Here is a 12,253-nt window from a genome sequence, read left to right on the forward strand (position 1 = left end):
GCCAACACGGTGAAACCCTGTCTCTACTAAAAATACAAAAATTAGCTAGGCTTGGTGGTGGGTGCCTGTAAATCCCAGCTACTCGAGAGGCTGAGGCAGGAGAATCGTTTGAACCCAGGAGGCGAAGGTTGCAGTGAGCCGAGATCATGCCATGGCACTCCAGCCTGGGCAAGAAGAGCAAAAACTCGGTCTCAAAAAAAATAAAAAATAAAAAATAAAGCTATAGTATCTGATGAAATTCACTGGTTGAGAAGGGAAAGGTTAAGGCCCCTAGCTGATCAAATAGTTCTCACCCCAAATGGTGGTAATACATGCGAACCTGCTACACTCCAGAATCCTGCAGCAGCACTGTAAAAAGGTAAATCAACAGCCTGCTCCAGCGAACTGGAACAGGTTGGCTCTAATTGCCTCTCTCACTTGTGTGGTTCCTCTTTTCTCCTTAACCACACTATCACAAAGGAGCTTTTTACATATACACACGTGCACTCAATTAATATCTGAACACAGGAAACTAAATATCAGGTTGCCATGCCTACCCAACACATTCTGCAGTTAAATTCTACCCCAGCTTCTGTTTTCAGAGACCCCCTCTCACCTTTAACCCTGATATCAATGAAAAGATCAGGTTAACATTCACATATCACACAACATGCAGTCTTCACAGGGGATAGAAAGCAGACCAAGGGCCAGACCCCCCAGGGAAAATCTGGATAAACAATTAAAGCCGTCTGCAGGCCCCAACTGAGAAGCAGGAAGACAAAGTTCAATTTAACAAAAATGGACAGTTTCTTGACTACTTGGGCCCAGGCATGGTGCTTAATCCTACAGATTCCTAAGGATCTCACAGTCTGGGTAAGCGTGGTGGGGCAGACATTCAATCAAGTATTAATCTAAAAAGTCCTTTAACAGAGCTATAGACATGATGTCTTGGAAGACAGCAGGAGTGTGGGAGACATGGGAATAGTCACAAAAGGCATCCAGGAGGAATCAATATCCAAACTCATTATTAAAGATTGAGCCTTACAAATGTGGGGGTAGAAGACATGAAGCAGGAACTTTGGGTAGAAGGGAAAGGAACAAAAGCACAGAGGTATTCATTGGCTGGGTGGCACCACATGCTAAGAAAACTATAAGCCACTGGACATGGACTTGGAGGTGGAATGTGGAAAGAGACGGAGCTTGAAAGTTACGCAGAAGTCAGGCCAAACAAGAGAATAGACAATCCTGAGAACAAACACAAGCTCTCAAAAGATTTTAAGCGTGGAGTAACAAATTGACTCTTTTGTTTTATTTTTGAGACAGAGTCTCACTCTGTCATCCAGGCTGAAGTGCAGTGGCTCGATCTCTCCTCATTGCAACCTCCACCTCCTGGGTTCAAACAATTCTCCTGCCTCAGCCTCCCAAGTAGCTGGGATTACAGGCATGCGCCACCACGCCCAGCTAATTTTTGTATTTTTAGTAGAAACGGGGTTTCACCATGTTGGCCAGGCTGGTCTCGAACTTCTGACCTCAAGTCATCTGCCCGCCTCGGCCTCCCAAACTGCTGGGATTACAGGCATGAGCCACCGCACCTGGCCAGATTGGCTCTTTTAGATAGATCACTGTGTTAGCAGTCTGGAGAGCGGGTTTGAAGAGACTGAAAAGGGACCACAAGAGACAACACAAGGGCATCCCAGCTCAATTTCCATAGACAAAATGAGAACAAAAAGGGCCACTTTTGAACCAACATACGTAACAAAACTTATAAAATTTGAAACACAACATTTTTACTGTTCCTGCATTCCATGTACCACTAAAACAGCCAGTGAATCTGTCACCCACCCTCCCAACAGAGATCCCACGGGTTCTAAGAAATCCACATCCCCCCTGCAGACACTGTGATACTGCAGCAGTCCTTTTACTCCTTAGCAAAGAATTGTCTCCCCTTCCTCTGACAAGAGAGACCACAATGACCCGGTTCATTCCACTCCTCCACCCTGGATAATGAGCAAATGAGGTTTCCCCTTTAACACGCTGCTCATCTCTAGTAGTTCCCAACTCTGTCACTTAATCAATCAGAAGCATGTTAACCACTCCATGCAGATTAAACAGTAAGCAGGAAGTTAGTGAGTGCTGTATAGCAGGATATAAGGAAAGCAAGAAATAAACATGTAGTGCTGGGTTCCTTGATAGGCACTTTAAAGAATCTCAGTTCTCATTACAGTGGTTTATAAGAGTATACATTAATTCTCCCAGTTCACAGATGTGTGAGCAGGAGCTCAGAGATGTTGAATAGCTCATTCATTTGGTAAATGGAGAAGCCAGGATTCAAATCCCAAAATGAGAAGCTCTAAATGGTGTTTCTTTACTACACCATATTTCAAGTATATACAGATAACAAATATGCTTACATATTAAGGTTAGTAATAAAAATATCTCCCCTTTAAAAACAGAGAAGGGACTCATGGATAGGAAGAATCAATATCATGAAAATGGCCATACTGCCCAAGGTAAACTATAGATTCAATGCCATCCCCATCAAGCTACCAATGACTTTCTTCACAGAATTGGAAAAAACTACTTTGAAGTTCATATAGAACCAAAAAAGAGCCCACATTGCCAAGACAATCCTAAGCCAAAAGAACAAAGCTGGGGGCATTACGCTACCTGACTTCAAATTATACTACAAGGCTACAGTAACCAAAACAGCATGGTACTGGTACCAAGACAGAGATATAGACCAATGGAACAGAACAGAGCCCTCAGAAATAATACCACACATCTACAACCACCTGATCTTTGACAAACCTGACAAAAAACAAGAAATGGGGAAAGGATTCCCTATCTAATAAATGGTGCTGGGAAAACTGGCTAGCCATATGCAGAAAGCTGAAACTGGATCCCTTCCTTACACCTTATACAAAAATTAATTCAAGATGGATTAAAGATTTAAATGTTAGACCTAAAAGCATAAAAACCCTAGAAGAAAACCTAGGCAATACCATTCAGGACATACGCATGGGCAAGGACCTCATGACTAAAACACCAAAAGCAATGGCAACAAAAGCCAAAATTGACAAATGGGATCTAATTAAACTAAAGAGCTTCTGCACAGCAAAAGAAACTACCATCAGAGTGAACAGGCAACCTACAGAATGGGAGAAAATTTTTACAATCTACCTATCTGACAAAGGGCTAATATCCAGAATCTACCATGAACTCAAACAAATTTACAAGAAAAAATCAAACAATCCCACCAAAAAGTGGGCAAAGGATATGAACAGACACTTCTCAAAAGAAGACATTTACGCAGCCAACAGACACATGAAAAAATGCTCATCATCACTGGCCATCAGAGAAATGCAAATCAAAACCACAATGAGATACCATCTCACACCAGTTAGAATGGCGATCATTAAAAAGTCAGGAAACAACAGGTGCTGGAGAGGATGTGGAGAAATAGGAACACTTTTACACTGTTGGTGGGACTGTAAACTAGTTCAACCATTGTGGAAGACAGTGTGGCGATTCCTCACGGATCTAGAACTAGAAATACCATTTGACCCAGCCATCCCATTACTGGGTATATATCCAAAGGATTATAAATCATGCTGCTATAAAGACACATGCACACGTATGTTTACTGCGGCACTATTCACAATAGCAAAGACTTGGAACCAACCCAAATGCCCATCAATGATAAATTGGATTAAGAAAATGTGGCACATATACACCGTGGAATACCATGCAGCCATAAAAAAGGATGAGTTCACGTCCTTTGTAGGGACATGGATGAAGCTGGAAACCATCATTCTGAGCAAACTATCACAAGGACAGAAAACCAAACACTGCATGTTCTCACTCATAGGTGAGAATTAAACGATGAGAACACTTGGACACAGGGTGGGGAACATCACACAACGGGGCCTGTCCTGGTGTGGGGGGAGGGGGGAGGGATAGTATTAGAAAATACACCTAATGTAAATGACGAGTTAATGGGTGCAGCCACACCAACATGGCACATGTATACATACGTAACAAACCTGCACGTTGTGCACACGTACCCTAGAACTTGAAGTATAATAAAAATAAAAAATAAAAGTAAAATAAAAACAGAGAAGGGACATATATCCTACAGTCTCAGATTAAAGGATCACTCACAAAAGTGACAAACGATCACAACTGGAATCTCCAAATGCTACTAAAAAAAAAAAAAAGGTCACTTCAGAGCATTAGTGACCAAAAAATGTTCAGACTCAAATAATCAAAGCAATCTGGCTATCCTCCAGAGAAATATCTCAAATCCTCCACACACTTTCCCCTCAGAGTCCCTAAGACAATGTTTGAAAAAACTCATGGCTGACTGCTCATTCTCTTGAGTAAATGACTTCCCAAACTACTTTGCCCACCCAAATTACAGAAATGCGTCCAGGATTCACATGGCAGTTCTGATCCGATTTGTCCCAATCCTGGCTCAAGCAGCTTTGCTACTTTCCTAACTAGATCAGCATCAGCCAATGGGTTTATTCAAGCTGATCTGTGATGGATTAGATAATGAAACCTTAGCCATGTAAGCTGCCTGCTTGTATTGGGGTTGTAGAGGAGAAGAATAAGAAACTCAATACTCCTAGGGGCCACCTAAAACACCAAATGTACTCACCATCCCTCACTCCATCTGTCTGCTCATGCTCCAATTACTGCCATTTCCTTCCAATCATGTCTGTGGTTCTTCCCTCCTGCCTTTGAAGGAAGTGCACATTTGCCCCGGAATAAAGATGTTTACTATGCTTTACAAATGTATATCAACAAAAATTCAAAGAAATCTGCTTACTAAAATGACTGTCTTTTTCTACAAATTATTAAAGCCTGACATCAAACTGAAGGCCTGAGAGATGTTAAACTAGAGATTCACTAGCAACATTCTTGTTTATACAAAGTAGCATAACTCAATTTATTTCTCAGGAGTCCTGTAATCTTGAGGCCTGTCTGCACCAGTCTGCTTTACAGCAAAATGAAAGTTAAATTTCTAGTTAGCTTCTGTTGTGTTCACATGTCAGTGTGATAGTGAAAAAAAAAATGACAGAGTAGCTAGAAAATGGGAGGGAGTTGGGAGACAAATTCAACTCAAGCTAATCTCTTGAGTCACCCTGAAGAATAATTCTACTTTGAAATCAGATCTGACTTTCTCCTTCTCAAATACATTTCCAGTTTTACATCTGCAGACTTCCTTTTAAGACATGGGGAAAAAAGCAACAAGTTTTACATGACTGTGCCTCAGTTTCTCCATCTACAATATTTAAAACTCTGGTAGTGTTACAGGCTTAATGTCTGTGTCCCTCCAAATTTCGTATGTTGAAGCCCTAACCCCAGTGTAATGGTATTTGGAGGTAGGACCTCCAGAATTAGCTTTAGATTGGGTCATGAGGGTGGGAACTACATGATAAATGAGTGCCCTTATAAGAAGAGGAAGAGACCACTGACTCTCTCTCCCCCAGGGCACAGACTAAGGAAAGGCCATGTGAACACACAGCAAGAAGACAGCTATCCACAAGCCAGGAGGTGGGCCCTCACCAGACATGAAATCTGCTGGCACCTTCATCTTGGACTTCCCAGCCTCCAAAACTGTGAGAAATAAATGTCTGTTGTTTAAGCCACCCAGTCTATGGTATTTTGCTGTGGCAGCCCAAGGACACTGGGACAGGGAGAGATGAAAAATTCAGTAATTTCAGTGAAATATTGTTCATGAAATTACTTGCGAGAAAAAAAAAGCACAATATTTTTATAACTCTTCTTGAATGGTAGCACCATGCTTAGTTTCAGCACCAAATACCAAATGAGGGCACAAAGAGACATCCACCTATGAGGAAATAAGCCCATAAATAAGCAAATGGGAAGATAAACTACTTCAATAAACACAGCATCTACAAAGCAACTTCAGGCTATCTGGAACCCCTTCCCTGAAACCTGAAAGAAAGTCATTTTACTACTAGAATCAGCTGCTAATAGGAATAACTGCTGAACCCACTTGGATAAACTGGATTTATGACTCTATGGTGAGAAGCAGTTACTTGGCCATATAATAATTATACCATATCAACATTTCACTGACACAAAGAATTCTGCTGAAAACTATAAGTAATAAGGTACATCTTACCTTATACAGCAGCTAAACTCTTAGAAAACTGCAAAAAATTAAAATTTTTATGAATCAAATTGTTCACTAGAAAAGCTGACCAAAAGAATTCATTCCCCACTACATTGTATAGAGCGTAAATTTCATACATATTAAACTTAAAGTGAAATGAACCTCTGATAGCCCTATACTTAACTCATTTAACTTCCCACCAACTTTGAGTACAGTATTTCCAAGTACTCTCTTTAACTACATTTCTCAAACTGTACATCAGCTTTCCAGTTGAGTTTGTCACTTCCCTCCTACTCTCTGGTTCACGTTTCTCTATTTCTGTACTCTTTCCAGGGCTGCACTGACTCCTCTTCCACCTACATCAAGTTTCTGTATACTGCCTTTGAAAGCACCGACCCTTCCTCTCTTTCTCCTAGGGTTCCTTCTGAGCCTAAGGATTATAACAAAAGCATCACAGACTCTCTGGAGTTTCCTAAACTCCATTTTGGTAAGTGATGATTTACTCCAAAAGCTTAGCGGTACAACTTAACAAGATTCAACTTTGGAATCTAACGCTTAGCACTACAGCTCCATTTAGTAAGCAGCCTTGGGAATGACCCCAGTAAATGAACTTATTCTATAAAAATGGGTTAATCCTTTTACATTCAAAGTGCCTGGAAAATTCTGTGATGATACCCTCACTCTGGAATTTCACAATTTTTCTTAATCCTTAACTATCTGTAAAAGGTAAATTTCAATTTCAATTTAACAGGCATTGAGCACGTACCAAGTACCCAAAACTGTTAGGTATTACGAAGGATAAATACAAAGGAAATATAGTTCCTATCTTTTAGAAGCTTACAATCTTAGCAGTGAAACAAGAATAATAAAACAATTAAGGGACAATAAAAGATGACACACAATTAAGCATCAATATACCAAGAGGCAAGAGTAGGATCTGAATGGTGTGAACTAAGCTGTCAGGGAAGGCTTCGCAAAAGGAGTTAGAAAACGTGTTAAGAAAACAGGCCAGGTGCAGTGGCTCATGCCTGTAATCTCAGCACTTTGGGAGGCCAACGCAGGCGGATCACCTGAGGTCAAGAGTTCGAGACCAGCCTGGCCAACATGGTGAAATCTCGTCTCTACTATAAATACAAAAATTAGCGGGGTGTGGTGGCACATGCCTGTAATCCCAGCTACTCAGGAGGCTGAGGCATAAGAATTGCTTGAACCCAGGAGGCAGAGGTTGCAGTGAGCTGAGATCAAGCCACTGCACTCCAGCCTGGGCAACAGTGAGACTCCATCTCAAAAAAAAAAAAGAAAAAAGAAAAAAAAAAACGTGTACTTTAAGACAAACCCACATACCCAAAACACTGGCTACAATAAGATTTTTTTTATTTTTTTGAGACAGAGTTTCGCTCTTGTTGCCCAGCCTGGAGTGCAATGGCGCAACCTCGGCTCACTGCAACCTCCGCCTCCCGAGTTCAAGTGATTCTCCTGCCTCAGCCTCCCTAGTAGCTGGGATTACAGGCGCCTGCCACCACGCCTGGCTAATTTTTTGTGTTTTTAGTAGAGACGGGTTTCACTATGTTGGCCAGGCTGGTCTCGAACTCCTGATCTCAGGCGATCCACCCGCCTCAGTCTCCCAAAGTGCTGGGATTACAGGCGTGAGCCACTGCGCCCAGCTAAGATTTTTAAAGTGTGTATTTACATAGGGCCTATAGATATTTCTAAACCACTGATACCATCTCCTAAGACTACCTGCCCTTGCTCATTCTGCTCCAGCTATTAATACATTGGTCTCCTGTTTCCAAACAAACCAAGCAGTCTTTCCCAATGCCTGTGCACCCTCACCTCCTCTACCTGAACCCTCTTTCCGAAAGCATCTGAATGGCCCATTACCTCACTTCACTCATAGGCCATCTATCACAAAGCCCTTCCGTAACCATCTTCATTCTCTCCCTTTCCATCTCTCCCTTTCCCTGCTTTTTCTTTTTAGCCCTTATCACCACACAATTATAGTTGTTGATTTATTAGATGTCTCTTCCCATTCAATATTAGTTCCATGACAGCAAGGGTTTTTTGTTGTTGTTGTTCACTATTATATCTCCTAGGGTTAAAACAGTGCCTGGGATGTAGCAGCTGCTTAATAAATGTTAGTTCAATGAATAAACATTAAGTATATTCATGTAATACTCTCACACTTCTTTAAAAATGCACGCTTCTTTAAAAAAAACTTTTCGCCCATTTGTCTCCCCACATAGATTGCATGCACCTTAAGGACAGTGAACTGGACTTATAACTTTTAGAAGGTAACTTAGAACTTGGCTGGGTGCGGTGGCTCACACCTGTAATCCCAGCACTTTGGGAGGCCGAGGCGGGTGGATCACGAGGGAAATCATCTTCTACACATACTTTATTTTACAACTAAGGAAAACAGAGGCCCCAAAATGAAAGATTTCTGCAGAACCATTCAGCTAGTTGAAGGCAGGACCTAAATCAATTATTTGAATACCTGTATGACATAGGGGAATGGACCTACAACAATGGGAATGTATAGAAGGCCGGGTGTGGTGGCTCACACCTGTAATCCCAACATTTTGGGAGGCTGAGGTGGGTGAATCACCTGAGGTCAGGAGTTCGAGACCAGCCTGGCCAACCTGGTGAAACCCCCTCTCTACTAAAAATAAGAAAAATTAGCTGGGCATGGTGGCAGACGCCTGTAATCCCATCTACTCAGGAAGCTGAGGCAGGAGAATCCCTTGAACCCAGAGGTGGAGGTGGAGGTGGAGGTTGCAGTGAGCCGAGATCGTGCCATTGCACTCCAGCCTGGGCAAAAAAAAAAAAAAAGAGAATGTATAGAAAGAAAATAAACAAAGAACATCCACAAATACACGAAGTGAAAAAAGGATTCTCAGAGGGATAGCTCTCAGCTGCCAATTTGTACCCCCAAGGACCTAACCACTCTTTCCTCTGCACACCCCTGCGAAGTCCCTACACACTGCTCCATTTCCAAATATCACTATCTTTAGCCAATTTGAAGGCAACCAACAGATAATAGGCCCCAGGAGTAAACGAGGGAAAGGGACGGGGGTCTCACTATTAACTAGGATTGACAGAAATGATAAATGAATACATACAGACATATATATACATACACACACACACACACACACCAAGTAGAACCTGCTCACCAACACCTACATCCAGTCTTCCCTCCTTATCATCCAATATTAGCTCACCTCACCTGAAGTCTCCCACATTCCTGTCTTTTTTGCCATGGCCCTGAGCTTTTACTTCTCACAATCCCTCTGCCTGACAGAGTTCTAATGGAAAATAAAAGCAGGCAAACAAAACAAAAGAATTCAAAAATAAACACCAAGAGGGTCATTTTACCTAAATCAACAGAAGTAACAGGGTAAACTCTGCAAAGGAGACCAAGAAGCATACAACAAACACGCTAGGCTTAAATACAGCTCCGTCCCTAACACAGGAAGTCAGGCAGAGGCTTGAAAAGCAGGGAGCAGAGCACAGGAAGTCTTTCAGCACTGCAGAGATTTCCAAGAGTGGTGTAATGGAGACAGCACAGGAATAGGAATTAGAAGACCAGGCTTCTAGTTCTAGTTTTACTATTAGCTAACTGGGTGGCCTTACCCAAGTCACCATCTTCTCTGGACTTCTGATTCCCCATCTATAAAATAAGGTGGTTAAAACAAGCTGGGACTCGAATCTCCTCCAAAAAAAAACAAAGATGAAAACTATTGACTCTCCTCCACCAAAAAGTGCACATCACCTACTATGAGTAAGAATCTTCCAAGTCTTTCCAGGTTAAGAACCCCTGGAAAAGACGATGTCTAGTCCTCCTAGCATCCCTCTAACATCCTACGGCTCTGAGAGAATTAGGCACAAGTCTGCACAACTGTTGGTAGGTGAGACTCATCATGTCATAGCAGTATTTTCTGGGCAAAGACCAAACCGTAAAACCTACAAAGGTTTCAAGGTCTTCTTCAAAACTATGAAGTCGGCTGACATCAATACCTTTCCCATTCCCTACCCAAATTAACCACCTTTATCTTTCAATCCAGAATTGAGAATCCAGTCTTCTAATAGCCCTATAAATTTTTTTTTTATAGCCCGGGACATTAAAGAGCTATTTTGTGTCCTGGTGATGTAGAATGCAATTGGCAAAGAACAGGAGGGACATGTCTAGTGTCTCCCTTCAGACTCATGAGTATGCTCCACAAAGTTAATGAGACTGAGCACCACCGTGTCCCCATAACATTACCAAACTCCTTGTACTTCTCACACTCTGTGTGATTTAACCCACAATCTCAGCCACATCCCCTCGGGGCTCTCTCGAGGAGTTTTCTTGCTTTTCACTCCTCTCATTGAAATGCCACTTCTCTTCCCCATCCCAGCGTGTGCCCAGGGCTGCCAAAAGGTACTCCCTCTTCTCGGGAGGTTTCCCACCAGATCTCCTTTTCCTCGACTCAGTCCAGAGAACCCAGGATTTCCCGGCTTCCACTCCACCCCAAGGCACTAAGGAAGGATATGAAGAAATGGAATCCATCTCAACCATGTTCGATTTCCCCCCAAAACCTATCCACTCGTCGTGCCTCCTGGCCCCTCAGGAATCAGGACCCTCTCGGGCACACCACGTTCAGTCCTGCAACCTTCGTTCCTAGCCCGAGCTCGCCCCACCTTCCAACCAGGCCCCGACTGGCCCCCCATCCCACCTCCAACCCAGGACTCCCGGAGGCCCTCCCTCTCTCCAAGCCGGAGAGCCCGGGGTCGACCCTCACGCCCACCCCCGCAATAACTGGGCGCCCCGTCCCGCGCGGTCACCTGCATCCCGCCGCCACCGTCGGCCGCCGCCTCCTCAGTGCGCGGCCGCTTGCTCAGGCCGGGATCGGCTCCGTCTCCTCCCGCTCCGGGCACCGGCAGCTCCAGCTCCGACTCCCGCTTCATGCCCCGGGCGGCGGCGCCGGGCCCGAGCTGAGGCGGCTGCTGCGGCTGGGCGCCCTCCGCCATCCGCCCGCGCCCCCCTCGCCTCCGGGAGCCGGGCGACCCGCGACAGGCCACCTCCCCCTGGGCCTCGGCCCCGACTGTCGCGACAGGCGGGCGCGCGCCTGCCCCCGCCCCCGCGTGCGTGCGTGCGTGCGCGCGCGCGGACTCCGCGCCCCTCCGCGGCTCGCGCCCGCCGCTGCTTGCCTGGCCGCTTGCTCCCCGCCCGCCCGCCCGCCGGGTTGTCGGCGCGGGGCCGCTGGCGGGTCGTGATGAGCACTCGCTCGCGCCCCCGCACGCACACGCGAAACCCGGCCCGGCCCGCCGCGCCGCCCCGCCTCTCGCACTCCCGGAGCTCGCCCACCGGCCGCGCTGGCTCACACTCTCCCTCACAGCACGCCGGCCGAGGGAGGAAGGGGGCGGTCCGGGCTCCCGAGGCGTGGGGAGGGCTGTTTATTTTGCGGGGAGGAGGGGCGCGAGGCAGGAACGAGCTGACTGGCCGGGATCCTCCGACCCGCCACTGTGGCAGCACCGGGAAGGCGGGGAGAGAGAAAGAGGGAGGGAGGGAGGGACCGGGATGTAGAACTCTAGCCCGCGCGGGAGGCTACGGCGAGGGGGGAGGTGGCGGCCCGTGGAGGGGGCGGGGCCATGCCCCCTCGGCAATCTCCGTAGTCTCCTCGCTGGCTGCCCGAGGGAGGCCGGGAAGCGATCGGGGAAGCTCGGGAAGCTCGGGAATCTCCGGCACGGGCCCGGGATTGTCCTGGAGGCTCAGCGCGGCTGGAGTGCGGGGCAGCGCGGGGGGAGGCGGGGTCTGTCTCCTTTCTGGGCGGGGCCGTATCCTGGAGCAGGGGGGGCTTGAGAGACCCGAAGGCCAGGGAGTGGCTCCTGCTTGCGGGACTAGTTGTACAGAGTTAAGTCCTGAGTTTACCCGCCTGAGCACCTTGGTTCCCGGAGAAGGAATGGGCACTCTGTGAGAGGCAGGCTATTTGCCTGCTTCCCCTCCCGCAGAAGAAAAAAGGTCTCGAGTTGGAAGGTCGAGGAATGAAGCCACCCCTCTATGGTTCACCCCAGTTCTGAGAGCTTTTACTCTAACATAACTCACATTCCTAATGAAGTTAGTAACAATACCCGATGTTTGTAAGAGCT

General features: G+C 45.8%; 1 protein-coding gene across 14 annotated transcripts in view; it reads right to left on the minus strand.

Moving 5' to 3' along the window:
* RBFOX2 (RNA binding fox-1 homolog 2) overlaps positions 1 to 11,534 on the minus strand; it is a 291,043-nt gene extending 279,509 nt beyond the window's left edge. For 4 of the 14 annotated variants that reach the window (XM_057301017.2, XM_034948351.4, XM_034948353.4 and 1 more), the window contains exon 1: positions 10,949 to 11,534. In XM_057301017.2, the coding sequence (XP_057157000.1) occupies positions 10,949 to 11,134 (186 nt within the window). In that variant the 5' untranslated portion in view covers positions 11,135 to 11,534. The remainder of the gene's footprint in view (positions 1 to 10,948) is intronic. The other 10 variants (XM_034948348.3, XM_055105881.2, XM_055105879.2 and 7 more) reach the window with 8 other exon arrangements.
* Positions 11,535 to 12,253: the final 719 nt, after the last annotated feature.

The sequence above is a fragment of the Pan paniscus genome, chromosome 23 (genome assembly GCF_029289425.2).
Source record: "Pan paniscus chromosome 23, NHGRI_mPanPan1-v2.0_pri, whole genome shotgun sequence".
Taxonomy (NCBI): domain Eukaryota; kingdom Metazoa; phylum Chordata; class Mammalia; order Primates; family Hominidae; genus Pan; species Pan paniscus.